The 22,445-nt window shown below is 39.6% G+C and overlaps 1 protein-coding gene across 1 annotated transcript; it reads left to right on the plus strand.

The window, feature by feature from the left end:
- The first annotated feature begins 1,456 nt into the window (after positions 1–1,456).
- On the plus strand, positions 1,457–21,579 carry CISD2 (CDGSH iron sulfur domain 2). Its single transcript, XM_007999417.3, has 3 exons — positions 1,457–1,682; positions 18,746–18,960; positions 20,873–21,579. The coding sequence occupies exons 1-3, from the start codon at positions 1,580–1,582 to the stop codon at positions 20,960–20,962; spliced, it is 408 nt and encodes a 135-aa protein (XP_007997608.1). The 5' UTR covers positions 1,457–1,579; the 3' UTR covers positions 20,963–21,579.
- The last annotated feature ends 866 nt before the right edge of the window (positions 21,580–22,445 follow it).

A 22,445-nucleotide genomic window follows, 5' to 3' on the forward strand; every position in this document is an offset into this window, starting at 1 on the left:
AAGTTATTTCAAGGGACTGAAATTTTCTCCTCCTACCCTTCAAATCTTTTAGAGATATTAATAAAAACAACTATCCAGCCTGGGTGGATATAATGGGACTCCATCTACATACACACAAAATTTTTAAAAATTAGTTGGGTGCGGTAGCACACGCCTGCAGACCCAGCTACTTGGAAGGCTGAGGCAGAAGGATCCTTTAAGCAGGGGTTAGAGGCTGCAATGAGCTATGATCTCACCACTGCACTACAGCGTAGGCGATAGAGCGCGACCTTATAACAACAACAAAAAAATTAAAACCTTCAGGAATACTTTAGATCAAGCTTGCCCAACAGGATGGCTTTGAATGCCACTCAATGCAAATTTGTAAACTTTCTTAAAACATTATGAGATTCTTTTTTTAAAGCTCATTAGCTACTATTAGTGTTAGTGTATTTTATGTGTGGCCCAAGACAATTCTTCTTCCTCCAGTGTGGCCTAGGGAAGCCATAACATTGGACCCCCTGCTCTAGACTTTAGCAGAAGCCTTGCAACATAAAGAAAACAGTACATGAGACTTTAGACTCTTTTTTTGTTGTTTTTCTTTTTTGAGAGGGAGTCTTGCTCTGTCGCTCAGGCTAGAGTGCAGTGGCACATTCTCGGCTCACTGCAACCTCCGCCTCCCTGGTTCAAGCGATTCTCCTGCCTCAGCCTCCCGAGTAGCTGTGACAGGCACCCGCCACCGCGCCCGGCTAGTTTTTGTATTTTTAGTAGAGACGGGGTGTCACCATCTTGGCCTGGCTGGCCTCGAACTCCTGACCTCGTGATCCACCCGCCTCGGCCTCCCAAAGTGCTGGGATTACAGGCGTGAGTCACCACGCCCGATCGGCTTTAGACTCTTTTACCACTTTCCCGAAGGGAAAGGAAGTGAAAATATCTAAGGAAGGACTACTATGAATCTTCTCTGAGTGGCAAAAACCAGAGAAGGTTTTTGGAGCCAGGACTGCAGTTAAGTTGCCAGGGGGCAGAGATGTAAGCAGTTCCTGGTTTAGTTAAAATATTTTAATTTTTATAAGCCTGGCTTTTGGGGTGAAAGAGTAAACTTAGGCACGGGGGTCTGGGTAGGGCAAGGATACTCACGGACGAGTATGCAACCCTAGGGCCACAGAACCCAAACTGTAGGGGAAGAGGCGGGGCAAGAGGGGACGAAGTGGAGACAGCAAGAGACTCACTTTTGAAAGGCACTTTCCGGTTAGAAAGCACTCTCACATGCTTAACTCATCGTACACAGTATCCTTTCTGCGGGTCTCCAGCATCTACAGACGTTAAAGGCCCAACAGGGTGGCCACCTTCGTACAAGATTCCGAGGAGGGCCTAGCTACCCGCCGGTTCCCGCGGCTCCGCAGTCCGCCGCGAGCGTACGTCACTCGCCCTCCGCCAATCGGCGCCCGGCAGGTCACCTCTCCTCCCAGGGCCCGCCGCCCCGCCCGCCGCCCAGGCCGAGGCCGCGAGTGCCCGCCGGCCGCTTCCGCTCTCGGCGCAGGCGCTGCAGCTTGGCCAGAACGGAGGGGGCTCAGGAGAGGAGTGGACGCCGCTGGCCAGGATGGTGCTGGAGAGCGTGGCCCGCATCGTGAAGGTGCAGCTCCCCGCATATCTGAAGCGGCTCCCAGTTCCTGAAAGCATTACTGGGTTCGCTAGGCTCACAGGTAATCCTCCCCGATCAGCCAGTCCCCATCCTTGCACGCTCGCCAAGCGGGGGAAGGAGGCGTAAAAATCCTAGGGCCAAGGGGCGGAACGGAGTTCGGCGCCTGGCACGTGATCCCCGCGCGCAGAGAAAGGTGGACACGCGCAGGCGCAGCTGTCTGGGGAACGCCTGTGAGGCTGCCTCCAGGTGCTTGAAGTGCCAGAGTCTTTTGTCCTCGGCGTTGTCTCCGGTGTTATTCCGTGGCAAGATACCAGGTTTTTGCAGAGAAGGTGCTGGAAGGTGTTGAGTTGGGAGCAGGCCAGTCTCTTTCATCTCCTGCCCTGCTCATTGCTCTCTGTAGCCTACTTGTTTATTTTAAAGCGAGATAAGTCGTTATCTAAGGCCTCATGTAACAGGCAGCCCTAGCTATCGGCTGGGTTGTAGCCTCAGCGTGTGGGTTGGGTGGGAGTGTGTGGGAGAGAAATACAGACTTACACGTAACACGTATATGACCGTTTTATTTAGTAACGAAATTAGGAGATAACCTCCATTCCCTCAGGTTAGAATTGACCCATCGTGGGGGTATTTGAGGTCACCTCCGTTTCTAGGTCCCGGGGCCTGCTGAGGGAACTTAAGTTGGAAGAAAGGTACCTTACCCAAGAAAGTATTCGAAGGCCGGTATGGGGGTGAAATCTTAGAAAATGAATTTTAGTGAATATATATAAGGTTCTATACTTAAGGGCCCTCACTTAACCCACAGAACTCATGAGGATTTCACATCTAAAGAATGAAAATCTCCAGAATGCAGTCAACACTCGGGTGATGGTGTTGAGTTACAAGCATTTCATTGTTAAGAGGGATGTTTCTAAACGGAACTCAGACCGAGTTTGGTTGTAGGGGGGATATTTCTAAACGGAACTCAGACCGATGGTGAAGACATCAACAAGTATTGAACTCCTGTGCCCTAGGTTATCAGGGAGTGCAAACATTAATTAAGATAATTCTGAGGTAAATAGGGTTGCTTCGCCGGGAACGTTCTAAAGATCCATAGTACCTGACCTAAAATACAGCAATCGCACCACTGTCTGGTAGAAGAAAAATAAGATTTGTGTAGACTAAAATATAGAACTGATACCAAATTAACCAAATTAGTGAAGGTTATTGGGAGGTGAATTTCAGTCTAAGGAAGATTTTTTTTTTTAATTAAAGAATGCTTTCCCCAAACAAATGTGGTGCTTTGGTAATAGCCCCTCTCAAAGATGAAGAAAACAAACAAAAAGATGCTGGTGGTGGGTGGTCGATAGATTTAGAAGGGATAAACTAGATGACAAATTCTCTTCCAAATCTAGAGATCAATTGAATTATGCTCAGACAGCCGCTCTGTTGAGTGGATTGTGAGATTTTAATATTTTTTAAATATTAAGAGTTTTAGTAGAAAATATGCAATTGAATAGAAAGCATGGTAACAATAATAAACATTTAAAAAGAACATCTAAACATCAGAAGCAATGCAAAAGTAAAATAAAATGAAAAACGTTTCACATCAAGTGTTTATAAACATCAAAATCTTTTGATCCTACCAGTTTACTCTGACAGAATTGCAGCAATTCCATACAATTTTGACTTTCCCCACTTCTTTTACTTAAGTAACTTACATATTTTAATGTAATCCTCATTTTTTCCCTGACAACTAAATGCTGATTTTAGTTTTAACATCACAGTGGGCCTAACTATTCATTCCCTTACAACTGGAAATTAGAAATGTTTCTATTTTTTAAAATTCACTATGTAATAGTTCATTGGCAAGTAAGCAAATACCAGTTGTCATATTTCTCCCTTTTGGATGTCTTCACTTAAATAGCAACAACTGGAAATGAGAAATGTTTCTGTTTTTTAAAATTCACTATGTAATAGTTCATTGGCAAGTAAGCAAATACCAGTTGTCATATTTCTCCCTTTTGGATGTCTTCACTTAAATAGCAATACCAGGCCAAAACGGTATTGACCTGTTTTTTGTGACATTTGTACCCTTTAGTCAACTTACCTCCTTACTAATTTGCATAAGTTAACTGTTGAGGAGTTTTTAACGGTCAAGAAAGGAAAACGTCCAATGAATTACGTATGTTTTTTCCAGATGGTGGCCGCATTTATATTAGTTTCAATTTTCTGTAAATCAAGTATAATTGAAGAAAATTAGAAAGTATGAAACTAGATTTAATGGCTAGATTTTAGAAGTGTGCTTTCTCTTCTCGAGGATCCCTAGTGTCAACAAATATTTAATTCCTATTAAAGACATTAAGAAAACTCAACCAAAACTTTTTCCCTCTTAAATCAAGAATATATAGTAACTTCCTCTTTAAAGTTGTTAAATATTTAATATGAAGACTGATTCTCAGAAATAATGACCATTCTGAGAAGTATTTTAATAACATACATTTAACTTAAGTCCCATTACAATGTGGCTATAGGTAATAGTTCTCATTTTATTGCTGGTTTGTTTAGGAAACATGAACATACCTGTAATAACTGGTTTATGAAAAAAAAGAGATAGCCCTTTTTGGATTGGACGAAACAATTGCAGGGTTTATTTTGGAGTATTATAGAAGAAAAATTTCAGTGGCTACTTTCGACTCTTGGTCTCCCATTCTGAATAGATTGTAGTAGTTAATGACATTTGGCTTTCTTAAATGAGTTACATGTAGAATCCATAATGTAGACTTTTGTTAAAATAAAAACCTGGAAGACAACTTTTTAGCAATTAAGTGTCTAGGAGACCAAAAAATATTTCCATTTTCTTTTATGAAAATTGGAGCAAAAAACAGTAGAGTTCACATTATTATTGCCTACATTTCCTTCCCTATTGAAATTAGCTTTTTTTTTTTAAAAGCAATTGACTCTTTTATGATGACTCTGCATTCTTAGAAAACACATGGAGATCTTTAATGACCATATACTAGTTAAGTACAGGCAATTCTTACCTATCAGAAACAACTTATCTATCTTTGTTTGTCACATTTTCAAGAGTGAGGCGTTCAAGATAAATTATTGTGATTATCTAATTTATGTTTAATTTAGGTTTTTGTTTTGTTTTGTTTTGTTTTTTGAGAGGGAGTCTCTGTTGCCAGGCTGGAGTGCAGTGTCAGCTCACTGCAACCTCTGCCTCCTGGGTTCAAACAATTCTTATGCCTCAGCCTCCTGAGTAGCTGGGACTACAGGCGTGTGCCACCATGCCTGCCTAATTTTTTGTATTTTTAGTAGAGATGGAGTTTTACCATGTTGGCCAGTCTGGTCTTGAAACTCCTGACCTCAGGTGATCCGCCTGCCTCGGCCGCCCGAAGTGCTGGGATTACAGGTGTGAGCCACTGCGCCCAGCCCTACCTTAGGTTTTAAGTGGTATAGTAAAGCCATGCATTAAATGTATTTTATCTTTTCAATAGTTAATAAATAGAAATAATTTATGTGTTTAGCTACAAATGATAAATGAGAAAATACGTTATAAAATAACCAGCAACCAAGCTGCCAATGTTATTTTTATGGTATCATAAGATCATAGGGCTATATTATATGTAGATGTTTGAAAATTTGAAATGGAAAATTTCTGTTCTAGTTCTATGGAATGTAATTCCTCATTGAGATCCGAGTTTGTCTATGGGTACATTAAAAAAAAGTTTTAACAATAGTATTTATATGTCTTGAATAGGTGTTATAGCTAGCCTGTATCATTATATATAATAAAAGGTTAAACCTAATTCTGTTTCCCGAAGGAGATACTTTGTTTTAAAAGTGTCTAAACTTCCAGAAAATTTATGTTAAAATTGCTAGCTACCATATTAGTCCGTTTTCATACTGCCATAAAGAACTGTGCAAGAATGGATAATTTATAAATGAAAGACGTTTAATCCACTCACAGTTCAGCATGGTTGGGGAGACCTCAGTAAACATACAATCATGGAGGAAGGTGAAGGGAAAACAAGGCATTTTCTTCACATCATGGCAGGAAGAAGAAGTGCCGAGCAAAAGAGGAAGAGCCCCTTATAAAACCATCAGATCTCATGAGAACTCACTTAGTATCACAAGAACAGCATGGGGGAAACCACACCCATAATCCAATTACCTCCACCTGGTCTTTCCCTTGACACGTGGGGATTATAATTCAAAATGAGATTTCAGTGGGGACACAAAGCCTAACCAAATTAGCTATTCAAGTTGCTTTGAAATTTTCTTTTCTGACTAGATTTTGGCTTTCTTTTTTGAAAAAGGGTTTCACTCTGTTGCCTAGGCTGGAGTGAAGGTGGCATGATCTCAACCCACTCATTGCAGCCTCGACTTTGCAAGCTCAAGCGATCCTCCCACCTCAGCCTCTTGAGTAGCTGGTACTACAAGTGCATGCCACCACATCTGCCTCATTTTTTTGTATCTGTTTTTAGAGGCGGGGTTTTGCCATGTTGCCCAGGCTGGTCTTGAACTCTTGAGCTCAAGCTATCCACCCACCTCAGCCTCCCAAAGTGCTGGAATTACAGGTGTGAGCCACTGCGTGTGGCCTAGATTTTGTTTCTCTGTTGGTGCTGGTTCTTTCATTCTTCCTTTTTGGTCCTGTTATTTATCTTAATAGTGGGATACGTGGACGGCTGAGGCAAGATAATTGCTTGAGTTGTGGCACTGCATTCTAGCCTAGGTGGCAGAGCGAAACCATCTCTTAGAAAAAACTGGGATAGCATTAGGAGATATAACTAATGTAAATGACGAGTTAATGGGTGCAGCACACCAACATGGCAGATGTATACATATGTAACAAACCTGCACATTGTGCACATGTACCCTAGAACTTAAAGTATAATAATAAAATTTGTTTTTAAATGGGTCCCAAAAGTCATTATGAATATTAGGTCCTTGCTCAGTATTGAACTTGATAAGAAGATGAACAACTCATATTTAAAAACTGGCAAAACAGGCCAGGTACAGTGGCTCATGCCTTTAATCCCACCACTTTGGGAAACTGAGGCGGGCAGATCACTTGAATTTGGGAGTTCGAGACTAGCCTGGCCAACATGGTGAAACCCCATCTCTACTAAAAATACAAAAATTAGCTGGGTGTGATAGTACACACTTGTATTCTCAGCTTCTCAGGAGGCCAAGGCAGGAGAATCATTTGAACCCAGGAGGCGAGGTCGCAGTGCCACTGCACTCCAGCCTGGGTAACAGAGTGAAACTCTGTCTTCAAAAAAAGAAAAAAAAATTGGCAAAACGGAAAAAAGAACAAAATCTTATCTTTTGCAGCAATATGGATGCAGCTGGAGACCATTATCCTAAGGAGATTAACAGAGAAATAGAAAACCAAATAACATGTACTCTTATAACTGGGAGCTAAACATTGAGTAGTCATGGACATGAAGATGGCAATAGTAGACACTGAGAACTGCTAAAGGGGAGGGAGGCAGGAGGCCAGGGTTGAAACTATTGGGTACTATGCTCACTACCTAGGTGAGAGGATCAGTCTTACCCCCAACCTCAGCATCACACAATATACTCATGTGACAAACCTGCACGTTTACCCCCTCAACCTAAAATAAAAGTCGAAATTATATTAAAATATTTTAAAAAGGAAATTTGGGCACACACAAAGGGAGAACACCATGTGAAGATGGAGGCAGCGATTGGGGTGATAGGCCTACAAGCTAAGGGACACCACAGCTTCTCTCTCAGATCCTCCAGAAGGAACCAGCTATGCTGACACCTTGATTTTTGACTTGTCGCCACTAGAACTGTGAGCGAATACATTTCTGTTGTTTTAAGCTAAAACAGAAAACGAAAATGCAAACACAAACACATTGTTCTCTGCAGTTTAGGGAATCCTAGTAGAGACTACTGCTCACATTTATTCTCTCTTCTCTGCTTTAATGCCACTGCCTTAGTTTTATCTCAAACTATTTTCTTCCAGACTATTTCCATGGATTTCCAACAGGTTGTCTTGCCTTGTCTTCTTCCACTAGCCCTCTCCGCTATTCCTGTGGCCCTCTAATCCATCTTCCATCTGATATCAGAGTGACTTCATAGGTGAACAATTTCCTAGTTAGGTTAATATTCATATATTTCAGTGGTTTCCCGTTATGCACAGGGTAGATTCCTACTTACCTGTTGAATATCAGAGCTTGTCATCATATGGCACCTGTTTAGTTCTACAGTTCCCTTTCGTTAAATTCTGGCAGTACTGTGGTGCTTAGTTTCCCAGACACTTAATGTATGTCATATCTCTGTACCTTTGCCTATGCAGCTTCCTCTGCATGGAATGAAGCTCCTCCTCCCATATTCCCATGAACTTCTGTACTCTTCATCTTTCAGAAACCTATTTAAGTATCAAAACCTGTACAGTTTTTGCTCATCCCAGTAAAGAGTGAATAACTTGTACCTCTGCGTTGCTTCTGTATGATTGCTTATACTACACAGTACTATAATCGTTTTTTATAGGTCTGTATTCCATTCTAAATGGCAAGCTCCTTTCTGATAGGGACTGTGTTTTATAATTTTTGTATCTTCAGTATGTGTCCCATTACTTGACACATGTGAGTGAGGTATTACAATTTTAGAAAGTGCTGAAAGTTTTTTTCTTAAATATTTTAAGTAGTCTTCCTGTATTTTAACTTATACTGTTATTATTCATAAGCCATGAACAAAGGCAAGTAAGTCCAGACCTTGTAGGAATTATCCCAAATGCCAGTTTATTGGAGTACAAACTCAATTAGGCTAAAACTTACTGAAGTCTTGGTTCATGTAAGTCTCTGTTAAAGGGTAGGGAGTTAGGAATTTTTTGTTTAGTTGGGGAGGAGACAAATATTTACCTAATTATATAGTTTTGAGGCAGAATACATTAATAGTTTGATTCGTGTTCTGTAGTTTTTACTGAGTGGGTTCCTACTTCATTCATTTCTCCCAACAATCCTATGAAGTTAGGAGACTCTTTACTTTTCTCCGTGCCTTGAAAATTCTGTTCTCAAGTGCTTGAGCTCCTGGCTTCTCATTCTTTAGGTCTCTGCTTAAAGGTTCTTTTTTCAGAAACCTTCCCTGACCCCTTACCTAAAATTGCAGCCAACCTACTGCTTTGCCTCAGGTTAGTTTTTCTCTTATGTCATCCTTTATTTCCTTTATAAAAGTTACTACAGTCTGTGATCATCTTGTTTATTCACTTGTTTATTGTCTCTCTCCTCTGAAATATATACCCTATGAGAGAAGGGACCTTATCTAACTATTAGCTGGTATCCCCACATAGTGCAATTTGTGGAGTGTGGTGGGTACTAAGTAAATACTGTTGAACAAATGAACTTACATTTGTTATTCCTGCTTTACAGACAAAGGAAACCTGGTTCCAAGTATATGAAAATCTGGATTTACACCACAGATAAACTGAATTAGTTGTTTACTGAAGTCCTATTCTGTGCAAATTACTAAGCACTGGTTACATAGAGATAAATAAGACAGCTACTGTATTTGCAGTTAGCACAGTATCTCTACATAGTAGGTGTATTAGTCTGTTTTCACACTGCTATAAAGATACTACTCAAGAGGCCAGGTGCTGTGGCTCACACCTGTAATCCCAGCACTTTGAGAGGCCGAGGTAGGCAGATCACGAGGTCAGGAGATCAAGACCATCCTGGTCAACATGGTGAAACCCCGTCTGTACTAAAAATACAAAAAAATTAGCTGGGTGTGGTGGTGCACACCTGTGATCCCAGCTACTCAGGAGGCTGAGGCAGGAGAATCACTTGAACCCATGAGGCAGAGATTGCAGTGAGCTAAGATTGCGCCTCTGCACTCCAGCCTGGTGACAGAGTGAGACTCCATCTGAAAAAAAAAAAAAGATAATAACCAAGAGTGGGTAATTTATAAAGGAAAGAGTTTTAGTTGACTCACAGTTCTGCATGGGTAGGTGGGCCTTAGGAAACTTACAGTCATGGTGGAAGGGAATGCAGACACGTTCTTCACAAGGCAGCTGGATAGAGAAGAGTGAGGAGTGAAAGGACAAGAGCTCCTTATAAAACCAGATCTCATGCGAACAGCATGGAGAAACCACCCCCATGATCCAGTCACCTCTCACCAGTTTCCTCCCTCAACATGTGGAAATTATGGGGATTATAAGAGGTGAGATTTCGGTGGGGACACAGAGACAAGCCATATTATTCCATCCCTGGCCCCTCCCAACTTTCACATCCATTTTGCATTTCAAAACCAATCATGCCTTCCTGACAGTCCTCCAGAGTCTTAATTCATTTCATCATTAACTCAAAAGTTCACAATACAAAGTCTCATCTGAAACAAGGCAAGTCCCTTCCACCTATGAGCCAGTAAAATAAAACACAAGTTAATTCCTTTTAAGATACAATGGCAGTACAGGCATTGGGTAAAAACACGTATTCCAAATGGGCGAAATTGGCCAAAACAAAGAGGCCACAGGACCCATGCAAGTCTGAAATCCAGTGGGGTAGTCATTAAATCATAAAGTTCCAAAATGTTCTCCCTTGACCCCGTGTCACATCTGGAGCACACTGATGCCAGGGTAGGCTCCCATGGCCTTGGGCAGCTCCTTCATGGGCTGGCATTGAATTCCTGCAGCTTTTCTGGATGCATGGTGCAAGCTGTTGTTAGATCTACCATTCTGGGGTCTGGAGCAGGTAGCTGCCTTCTCACAGGTCCACTAGGCAGTGACCCAGTGGGGACTATGTGTGAGGGCTCCAACCCCACATTTCCCCTTTGCACTGCCCTAGCAGAGGTTCTCCATGAAGGCTCCATCCTTGCAGTAGACTTCTGCCTGGACATCCAGGTGTTTTCATACATCCTTTGAAATCTAGGGTGAAGTTCCCAAACCTCAATTCTAGACTTCTATGCACCCGCAGGCCCAACACCACATGGAAGTCACCAAGGCTTGGGGCTTGCACCCTCTGAAGCAATGGCCCAAGCTGTATGTTGGCCTCTTTTAGCCATGGCTGGGACACAGGGCATCAAGTCCCACTACTGCACAAAGCAAAACCCTGGGCCAGGCCCACAAAACCATTTTTTCCTTCTAGGCCTCTGGGCCTGTTACGGAAGGGCCTGATGTGAAGACCTCTGACATGCCCTGGAGACATTTTCCCCATTGTCTTGGTAATTAATATTTGGCTCCTTGTAACTTACGTAGATTTCTGTAGCCAGCTTGAATTTCTCCCCACAAAATGGGTTTTTCTTTTTTTTTTTTTTTTTTTGGCAGGGGAGGGACAGAGTCTCCCACTGTCACCCAGGCTGCAATGCAGTGACACGATCTCAGCTCGCTGCAACCTCCGCCTCCTGGGTTCAAGTGATTCTCCTGCCTCAGCCTCCTGAGTAGGTGTACTACAGGCACATTTTGTATTTTTAGTAGAGATGAGGTGTTACCGTGTTGGCCAGGATGGTCTCGATCTTTTGACCTCATGATTCACCCTCTCAGCCTTCCAAAGTGCTGGGATTACAGGCGTGAGCCACCAGCACCCAGCTGGGTTTTTCTTTTCTATTGCATTGTCAGGCTGCAAATTTTCCAAACTTTTATGCTCTGCTTCCCTTTAAACCTAAGTTCCTATTTCAGATCATCTCTCTCTCAAGTTAAAGGTTTCATAACTCTCTTAGGCAGGCACAAAATGCCACCAGTCTGTTTGCTAAAGCATAGCAAGAGTGACCTTTGTTCCATTTCCCAATAAGTTCCTCATCTCCATCTGAGACGATGTCCTTGATGCTATCGTGCATATCACTAGGAGCATTTTGGTCAAAACCATTCAACAAATCTCTAGGAAGTTCCAAACTTCCCACATCTTACTGTCTTCTGAGCACTCCAAAGTGTTCCAACCTCTGCCAGTTACCCAGTTCCAAAATTGCTTCCACATTTTCATGGTGTCTTGATAGCAGTACCCAACTCTCTGTTGTAGCAATTTACTGTATTTTCACACTGCTATAAAATAAATAAAAACATAAAAATACTGCCCCAAACTGGGTAATTTATAAAAGAAATAAGTTTAATTGACTCACAGTTACGCATGACTAGGGAGGCCTCCAAGTTACAATTATGGTGGAAGGGGCACCTTCTTCACAAGGAGGCAGGAGAGAAGAGTGAAGAGCAAAGCAGGAAGAGCCCATTTTAAAACCAGATCTCATGAGAACTCACTATCAGGAAAAAAGCATAGGGGAGATTGCCTTGATTATCTAATCACCACCCACCAGGTTCCTCCCTTGATGTGGGGATTATGGGGATTACAATTTGAGATGAGATTTGGAAGGGGACACAGAGCCAAACCATATTAGTAGATACTTAATAATTATATAGTAAATATTTAATTTTATAGTAATAATTATATAGCAAAAAATTGTTTAACAATGAGAAATTGATTTCTTCTTTCAGAAAATGTTTAGTAAGCACTTAATAAAAATCAGAAAGCGGGGATTGACTGGAAAGGTACTACAAGAGCAAACTTTCTGGGGCAATGGAAATATATTTTGTCTTAGGTGGTGTTTATAGGTCCATATAGTTCCAAAACTCATCAAACTGAGTGCTTACCAAACACAGAGCTTGGCCAGGTGCCGTGGCTCATGCCTGTAATCTCAGCACTTTGGGAGGCTGAGGCAGGCAGATGGGAGTTTGAGAGTCTGGCCAACATGTGAAACCCCATCTCTACTAAAAATACAAAAATTAGCAGGGCGTTTTGGTAGGTGCCTGTAATCCTAGTGACTCGGGAGGCTGAGTCAGGAGAATCGCTTGAACCTGGGAGGCAGAGATTGCAGTGAGCCAAGATCATGCCACTGCACTCCAGCCTGGACAACAGAGTGAGACTCCATCTCAAAAAAGAAAAACACACACACACAAAAAAAAAACTCAATAAAGTGAACTGTAAATTACACTTCAAACAAAAGTAAGATAAATAAATTGAGCCAGACATTATATAGGCACTGGGGACACAGGTGATCACACAAATAAAGTCCTTGCCCTTGTATCTCTGTTTTTCTTTTTGTTTTGTTTTGTTTTTTTCTTCTTCTTCTTTTTTTTTTTTTTTTTTTTTTTGAGACAATCTCTTCTATGTCTCCCAGGCTGGAGTGCAGTGGCGAGATCTGGCCTCACTGCCACCTCTGCTTCTGAGATTTAAGCGATTCTCCTGCCTCAGCCTCCTGAGTAGCTGGGATTATAGGCACATGCCAACACGCCCAGCTAATTTTTTGTATTTTTAGTAGAGATGGGATTTCACCATGTTGGCCAGGCTGGTCACAAACTCCTGACTTCAAGTGATCTGCCCACCTCAGCCTCCCAAAGTGCTGGGATTATAGGCGTGAGCCACCACACCCGGCCCCCTTATATCTCTTATATTGTGATCGGGGAACATGATAGGTAGATGCAGCCATTAAAATTTATGTTTCCAACTGATATTAAGAAATTGGGGAAATAATATAATAATTCGACATACCATTAAGTAAAAAATACAATATAACCTTATTTTTAAAGCATTTACAGCCTATGTATTTACATACTAAAAAAGAGATAAATTTATCACATAAATACATCAATGTTATTTTTTATAATCCTAAAACAAAAATAAATGTATGCTGAATAAAATACATAATTTTATACAAAAATTTGCTTGGTGTGGTGGCGCACGTCTATAATCCCAGCTATTTGGGTGGCTGAGGCACAGGAATTGCTTGAACCCAGGAGGCAGAGGTTGCAGTGAGCCAAGATCATGCCACTGCACTCCAGCCTGGGTGACAGAGTGAGACTGCCTCATTAAAAAAACAAACAAACAAATTATTTTAAATTATTTTATTTGGTCAGGCATGGTGGCTCACACCTGTAATCCCAGCACTTTGAGAGGCCAAGGTGGGCTGATCATCTGAGGTCAGGAGCTTGAGAACAACCTGAGCAACAGAGTGAAACCCCATCTCTACTAAAATACAAAAATTGGCTGGGTGTGGTGGCATGCACCTATAATCTCAGCTACTCGGGAGGTCACTGAGGCACAAGAATCACTTGAACCTGGGTGGCGGAGGTTGCAGTGAGCCGACACCGCACTCCAACCTGGGCAACAGAGTGAGACTCTGTCTCAAAAAAAAAAAAATTATTTTATTTTGCACATTATTTACAGTTAGTAATATTTTCCTTTCAAAGTATCTAAAATATCCGTAATAGCTGAACATATATCAAACAGATCCAATGAGACTAGCACAGTTTAAATTTTTTTCTAAGTTTCTTGATTTTTCTATATTTTATCTTTCTTCATATAAAATCAGCCTTAATTGACAGATAAATATTCTACATACTCATTCATATGTGGGAGCTAAAAAAGTTGATCTCATGGAGATAGTCAAATAGTAGTTACCAGAGGCTAGGAAGGGTAGGAGCAGAAAATGAAGAGAGGTTGGTTAATGGGCACTATAGTACAGTTACCCAGGAAAAGTTCTAGTATTCAACAGCATAATAGGGTGACTATTGTTACCAGTAATTTTAGTGTGTATTTCAGAATAGCTAGGAGAGAAAATTTGGAATGTTCTCAATATAAATAAATGATAAATGAGGTGACGAATATCCCAATTACACTGACTTGATCATTACACATTGTATGCGTGTATCAAAATATCACATGTACCCCATAAGTATGTACAGTTATTATGTATCAGTACAAAAGTCAGTACAAAAAAATCAAGCGTGGTGGCTTATGCCTGTAATCCCAAGACTTTGGGAGGCTGAGGCAGGCGGGTCACTTGAGGTCAGGAGTTCGAGACCAGCCTGGCCAACATAGTGAAACCCCATCTCTACTAAAAATACAAAAATTAGCCAGACATTGTGGTGTGCTCCTATAGTTTCAGTTACTTGGGAGGCAGAGGCAGGAGGATAGCTTGAACCTGGGAAGTGGAGGTTGCAGTGAGCCAAGAGTGCACCACTGCACTCCAGCCTGGGCAATGGAAGTGAAACCCTGTCTCAAAAATAAATATACAATACAGTTAACTGCAAATGCCATGTGAGTTTAGAAAAAGTCATGATAGTAAATATCATTTTAATGTAGTTAGTGAATAAATTCGAGTAGGTAAGCATTTGCATATTCAGACGTTGGAAGGAATAGTGGAAAAGGTAAGTCTTAGGTATGTTAATGTTGATCCAAGTGTGCCTGACTCGTGTCATTACAGTAGATTTTCCTGGTGCATTGAAAAGAAATAATTTCATATCTAGGTTTTAGAGGACCTGCGTAAACACAAACTTTGAATTTTGCATTCAGTAGTATAGTTAATTGGATTTAAGGATGTTTGTCTCCAGGTTAACTACTGGGATTGGCACACGTGTCCACATGCAGAGTAGTTAATCTTGTGCAACCAGTTTAAGTTTTTTATGCTTATGAACTTTTAAAAAAAAATTTGGTGCCTACAACTTTATTTGTTCCAGTGATATTTGTACTTGGCGGCCTATCAAGTTACGATGCTCTTGGCCATTTTTGCTTCTGTTTTTCTATTTCACCTTATACCTAGGATAAGTACCAGTGTGGCTATTGCAAGGGACTCTGCTTATTCTTTCAACATGCAACTTTAGGGACTAGGAGGGAGTTCATTTTGTGTTGTCAGTAGGTACAGTATCTAGGACAGTGAATCCTGTAAGTTCAAATGTATAATTAAGTGAAAAGTTGACCTTGAGATTGTCCTTTTCTCTGACCAAAAATGAATAAAGGCTTTTGAAATACATAAAAATAATAAAGAAATAATAATTTGGAAAAAAAAAGTAAAAATAAATAAGGTTGTCATCTTTACATTCGCATTCACTTGCTTTTTGATAAATTTAAGCTTTTATGACTTCTAAAATATTGTAATATATACAATAATACTTAATGTTATTCCACATTGAACAAACATTTAAACTGCTGTTTCAAGTTACATACTGGATACTGGGGCCAAATGCGAGCTGAGACATTCATTGCCTAGAAGATAAGTGTAAATACAAATTACAGAATAATATGGTAAGTGAGAAAGGAAGTGACATGTGTGCTTGTTCATTCCATCTGTAAGTCAGTCATTAAACATATATGAGGCATCTACTTTGTGCCGTGAAGAGTAGAACAGAATTTCTTTTCTCATAGATTTATAGAAGAGACAACTTTAGAAACAAGTAATTACAGTAGTGTGGTAGCAGAAACATGAGGAATGCAGCTTGGAAACACAGGAGGAAGTGATTGATTCTGCTTCGTGAAATTGAGGAAGACCTCAGGAGGAAGTAATATTTGACTCTAGTCTTGAAGGGTCTATGCAAATTAGTCAGATAAAACAGAAGGAACTCCATGTGCAGAGAACTCAGAAAGGCTGCTTACTAGACAATAGCCTTGATTGGCTTCAGGTACATGAAGAGACCATATTTGTGGGAGTTGAAGCTGGAAAGGTAGTCTTGCCATTCTGCAGAAATGGCACTTTATAGAGCCAATGATCTGTAGCAGCACTGTCCAGTAAAACTTTGTGGTAATGGAAATGTTCTCTGTACTGTTCAATGTGGTAGTCACTAGTCACATGTAGCTAGCTATTGAGCCTCTGAAAGGTGACCAGTGTGTCTTAGAAACAGTGTTTTACATTTTACTTAATTTTAGTTTATTTACATGTGAATAGCCACATGTGGTTTTTTTGGTTTTGTTTTGTTTTTGAGACGGAGTCTTGCTCTTGTTGCCCAGGCTGGAGTGCGATGGCACAATCTTGGCTCACTGCAACCTCTGCCTCCTGGGTTCAAGCAATTCTCCTCCCTCAGCCTCCCAAGTAGGTGGAATTACAGGCGCCTGCCACTATGCCCAGATAATTTTTTGTATTTTTATTAGAGATGGGGTTTTGCCATGTTGGCCAGGCTGGTCTCGAACTCCTAACCTTGTGATCCACCCTCCTCAGCCTCCCAAAGTGTTGGGATTATAGGCGTGAGCCACCACACCCAGCCCATATGTGTATATTAACCACGTTTTCAATTTTCTGTATTTTATTATGCTTTAATATTTTTTAGGGGCCTTGTTGGCTGTGGAGACTATTTAATTCCTAGAGATATTAAATAACTTGCCTGTGAGCATGCCTTTCATACACAAACCAACCAATCCAAAACCCATGCTCCCAACCACCTCCTTTATCTAATCCCTTACACATGAAGTCAGTATCTCTCCTGTCCTAAATCACCCCAGGGATAGGTAGAAGACAACTAGGGACCATTACAGAACCCACTGAAGTTATTCAAGCTACCCAGTCCTAAACAGTTTCCTGCCTTGCCTTTTCCATGGAAACCACAATAAAGGCCTGTGCCCATGCTTTTTCCCTTTCCTCTTTCTTCCTCCTGATCAACCCTAGTACTTTCTCATGTGGCCCTGCATTGCATAGTGTATCTCTTCCTCTTGGGAACAATAAGTAATAAACTGTTATTTCGAGACAGTTTCTACAAGTCTATTGGGTACAAATCTAACAGTATGGCTAGTGGTGCCCATATTGAGTAGCACAGATCTTATACATAGGCCCCCTTCTCCCCCAAAAAACAGTTCTGTGTCATCTCCAGAGCTTTAGTTCACTCAAAGTACCTATTCGGAGTGTCTCCACTTTGGTTATGAGAATGTAACAGCCAACATGGCAGACGAAGTTCATACTTTTACAGAGTTTTATTCTGGTAACTACAAGATTATATTCTCGAAGATTTTTGCCATATAGCATTGTCAAGTTATTTGGCAAAATATTTTTTTCAAAGAAGTTGCTAGTACTTCCTCACCAATCTCTATAATCTCTGAATAAAAGCTACCATTTATTGTGTTTTCTTTGCCAGCCACTCTTACAAGTGCTATCTATGCAAATGGTAGATAAATAGGTTTTTTCGTTTAGATTTCTTTGGCATGATGTTATATCAAAAATAATTCCATTTTGGAAGGGTTCATATTAAGTCTTTCTTTCAATAGTTAAATAGTACTATTATCTCTTGAGAGTAGTTTTACCAAGAGAGGAACAGATTTTAATTTTAGATCTATTGGGTTTCATTCGTGATAACTGACAACAGGCTTTGGATTTAGGCTGTCCTGGACTAAACCTGCTTAGGCTATAGTTTTCTCACATGTAAAATGGGGATAATAATGATACCTACCACATATAGTTGTTTAAGCTAACATAGTGTTAAATGAGCTAGGGCCATTATACTCTTAGCATAATCTGTTCATTTATCTTTAATATTTATTAGCATGTGTTAGCATATTATTTCCTGTTTTTCTCTTTTCTCAACTAAGCTATTTCTACATAGTGCCTAACAAGGTATCAAAACAGGCATTCAGTGAAGGAAGTTAACTGATAATTCTATAAGAACAGAAAGGAGCCCATCAGAGGCAGGGTGCTAGCAGACATTTGATAAATGTGTGTTGAAACATTTATCTTGGTTTCCTGGTATGGGGAACTATTGCATAGGCATAGGGACTATTGCATTTATATCACTTATATTCCCTGTCCCCTTAAGACAGACTGGGTACTCCAAAAGGCTTTAAGTGAAGTTTATGGAATGAGATGTATCTTAAAATGAGAACATTCAACATAGAAAGCTTCAATTTATTCTTTAAAATAGTAGCTTTTACACAACATTTCAGTGCTCTTTAGCAACATTTACCAAAAATGTACCTTAAAGCATCAGAGGACATGTTCTCTCTGATAAATTTTGCAGATATTCTGTAGTATGATTTTAGATATAGTATTAAGGAGATAAAAGTTAAAATGTTTTCTTAACCTATAAAATATATCATACATTGAATTTTGTTTATAGTTATAGTAATCATAATTTCTAAAATAAAAACAGACAAACACAAATAGACTTGATGTAGACAATGAGATAGGATATTTGAAATGGAACCTATTTCTGAAAGTTAGGTTTCTGGTTTCACTGGTCTCAAATTATAAATAAAATAAGGTGGTCTTTGGTAGAACTGGCTTTATTGTGTTATTCACAGTTTTATGGATCCATTAGAAAGGAATTAATGTGAAAAGTAACAGATAAAGAATAAGCTCAAGGATGAAACTAGACATGCTATTTTGAATTCTTTTCCAAGAGCACTGCAGATTCTGACAAATCTACATATTTAGTTTCAGAATGGCTTCGGTTGTTGCCTTTCCTTGGCGTACTCGCACTTCTTGGCTACCTTGCAGTTCGTCCATTCCTCCAGAAGAAAAAACAACAGAAGGATAGCTTGATTAATCTTAAAATACAAAAGGAAAATCCGAAAGTAGTGAATGAAATAAACATTGAAGATTTGTGTCTTGCTAAAGCAGCTTATTGCAGGTGTTGGCGTTCTAAAACGGTAAGATGTCTGTTTACATGTACACGAAAATTTTGCAGTGCTAGGATTGTTTCGCCTCTTAAATTCCCAGTTTTGAAGTTCTTTAAGATGAAAGAATTTTCTGTAACATTTGATATTGAAAGACCATATTCCTCATTGAAGTTTTCATGTCATGATAGATACTATCTACATTTACAAAAGTTGGAACAGCAAAGAAAAATAAAAATCTCATGCTTTCACAATGTTTGGCATTTATCTAGAGTAACACGTATTTTAAAATACACATTCTTTGAGAGATGACATAAAGTTTAGTGGAAGAAAGCTTTGGTGTCCTAGTAAATAGTGGTCAAATACGATACTTGTCACAGTATGAGTTTGGTTGGACAAGTTACTTAGTTTTTAATCTCTAATCTTCAGGGTTTGTTTGTTTTAACCTGATACATCAACATTACATATTTTTGAGAAGTGAGATGATGTATGTAAACTGCTTTAATAATGTGAGTTAGTAAATGATAGCCTCAATTATAGATGATTTTTAATGTGGGAAGGAGTTTGGAGTGATAAGTACTGTAAGTAGTTGACAAAATCTGTTTTCTTGTACTTGGTCATAGATTATTTGAGGTTTTAAGTACAGTATTGTTCATCACAGCTTTGTAATAGCAAAATTTCTATAAACTAAATATCTGATAAAAGGGAAAAACGATCATGTTTTTAAAGTATGTATAATGACATGAGATCCTGATATAAGTAAGAAAACATATTACAGTATGATCCCAATTTTGTTTAAAAAATGAATACACACAGGCCAGGCGCAGTGCCTCACACCTATAATCCCAGCACTTTGGGAGGCCGAGGCAGGCAGATCACAAGGTTAGGGTTTCAAGAACAGTCTGACCAGCATGGTGAAACCCCGTCTCCACTAAAAAATACAAAAAAAAATAGCCAGGCTTGGTGGCACGTGCCTGTAATCCCAGCTACTCAGGAGGCTGAGGCAGGAGAATCGCTTGAACCCGGGAGGCAGAGGTTGCAGTGAGCCGAGATCACGCCACTGCACTGCAGCCTGGGCGACAGGGCGAGACTCTGTCTCACAAAAAACAGGAAAAAAACAATACACACAGTAAATGCAGAGGAAAAAATATACCAAACTGTTAATTATTATTACCTATATCTGGATGGGTTATGAGTAAATTTTTTAAAATTTATTTTTATTTATTTATCTTTGTGGGGGACAGAGTCTTGCTCTGTCACTCAGGCTGGAGTGCAATGGCATGATCTCGGCTCACTGCAACCTCTACCTCCTGGGTTCAAGGAATTCTCCCAGCTCAGCCTCCCAGGTATCCAAGACACAGGCACACACCACCATGCCCAGCTAACTTTTGTATTTTTAGTTAGAGATGGGCTTTTGCCATGTTGGCCAGACTGGTCTTGAACTCCTGACGTCAAGTGATTTGTCCATCTCTGCCTCCCAAAGTGTTGGGATTACAGGCGTGAGCTGCTGCACCCAGCCTGAAATATATTTTTGTTTTCAAAAATTGTGTGGTATGCATGAGTTTTATAGCAAGAAAAAATTATAATTTATTTTGAATTAAATTCCATTTTTAAAAAATTAAGCAATAGGTGAGCTCGAAATTTAAACTCCACAAATGACCAAGAACTTATTTGATTCCCTTTTAAACCTATTGTCTGTTTTAGTCAATCATATGGAATCATTCACAGGTTTTTATTTAAAATCTAAACCAAATAATGAAGTAACTGTTTAAATTGTTAGATTTTGAATATGGTTCAGTTGGATATAGAATGTAACTATTACTCAGGAAAACGATCTGATTTTTTTAGCAAGTGATATGCTTTCTTTCTGAGAGCATTTCACAAATGTTTCTACCTAATGAATCATATTTTTAAAATAACACTTGTAATTCTTTTTTCTTTTTAGTTTCCTGCCTGCGATGGTTCACATAATAAACACAATGAATTGACAGGAGATAATGTGGGTCCACTAATACTGAAGAAGAAAGAAGTATAATAATAATATTATAACAATATTTTCTCATTCTTTGTGTATAGAAAATTTTAAAATGGTGGTCTTAATTATTACTATTGGTTGAACAATTATCTCTTCCAATTTATTTTCTTGCTGCACTACTGTTTGTATCTGATCCTTTGTATATTCAGTCACTTAATTAGAAATTAAATTGTCAAGCCTCTTATTCTGACTTCAAAGAATTAATGTATCTTCCAACAATAAAATCACTTCTGATTTTAATTTAGGAAAACCTAAATTGTGGCTATGGATCCAAAGCTGTTTGTTTCTTTGAATATCAATATTTTCAACAGGATCTTGTATTTAAAATTCCCACCTACATTGTTAAATATATTATTTTTTTATATCTCTTTTGGTTTTGATAATCTGAAGTGTGTTTTTCTTCTTTTGGCCTCCCAAACTTCATTTGTTTAGATGAATTAAGAAAAATATTGCCATCAAGAATTACTTGTGTTTTCACAGAGATAGACTCTACTTTATAGAGATTGTTGTGTATTTAATATGAATATCCTAACTTTAGAAAAGAAGTAAACTGGATATAAAAAGTTCCATTGAGGAACAGTTATTTACAGCATAAAAGATTTGTTTACTTTACAAAAGGCTTGTGTCTGTGTGTGTGTGTATATTTTAAACTGTTTGACTCAGTGACAGCTGGGGTGGAATGGCAAGAACACTCACAACCAAAGTCATGGGCTGCTGCAATTTGAAGATCAATTAGTAATAAACATAAGACATATTAATTCATATTAAAATGATAGTTCAGTGTTGTGTGCTTACATGGACATTTTTCTCTTTTTAACGCTATAAACCATTAAAATACAGTCATCCCTTGTATACGCTGGGGACTGGTTCCAGGGCCGCACGTATACCAAAATCTGCCCATATGCAGAACCCATATGTAGAAAAGTTGGCCCTCCAATTGACCCTCCATACACAGGAGTTTCACATCCCATGCATGAATGCTGATGTGTGTGACCTCACCTGCTTTTGACTGAAAAAAGTATGCACATAAGTGTACCCACCCAGTTCAAACCCACGTGTAAGGGTCAACTGTACAAAAAAGTTTGCACAATAAATGTACTGGAGAATCTTTAAAATGTTTGTACTTTTTAATCCTACTATTATGAGTCTTCAGTTTTCATCTTACATTACTACTCTCATAATAGCTATCCTTAGCCAGGTGCCATGGCACAGGCCTGTAGTCGCAACTGCTGGGAAGACTGAGGTGGAAGGATAGCTGCAGTGCAGGAGCCCAGGAGTTCAAGGCCAGGCGGGGCAACATAGTACTCTGCCTCTGCTGGGCTCTGTAGGGAATCCTTTCTGTTCTGAAAGAGTTATCATTTAACCCCCTTCACTGAGTGTGTTTCTGAGACCTTGCTAGGCACTATGGAAACTGCTTAGTTGAGAAAAGACAAATACAAAAGCTTTTCTTTAGTCTATTTAAGATACAATTCATTCAGTTCAC

Source organism: Chlorocebus sabaeus, chromosome 7 (assembly GCF_047675955.1).
Source record: "Chlorocebus sabaeus isolate Y175 chromosome 7, mChlSab1.0.hap1, whole genome shotgun sequence".
NCBI classification, from domain to species: Eukaryota; Metazoa; Chordata; class Mammalia; order Primates; family Cercopithecidae; genus Chlorocebus; species Chlorocebus sabaeus.

Coding starts and splice junctions, on each gene's coding strand:
- CISD2 (XM_007999417.3), top strand. CDS start 1,580: ATGGTGCTGGAGAGCGTGGCCCGCATCGTGAAGGTGCAGCTCCCCGCA. Junction 1,683..18,745: donor TGGGTTCGCTAGGCTCACAG/GTAATCCTCCCC, acceptor CTACATATTTAG/TTTCAGAATGGCTTCGGTTG. Junction 18,961..20,872: donor GGTGTTGGCGTTCTAAAACG/GTAAGATGTCTG, acceptor TTTTCTTTTTAG/TTTCCTGCCTGCGATGGTTC.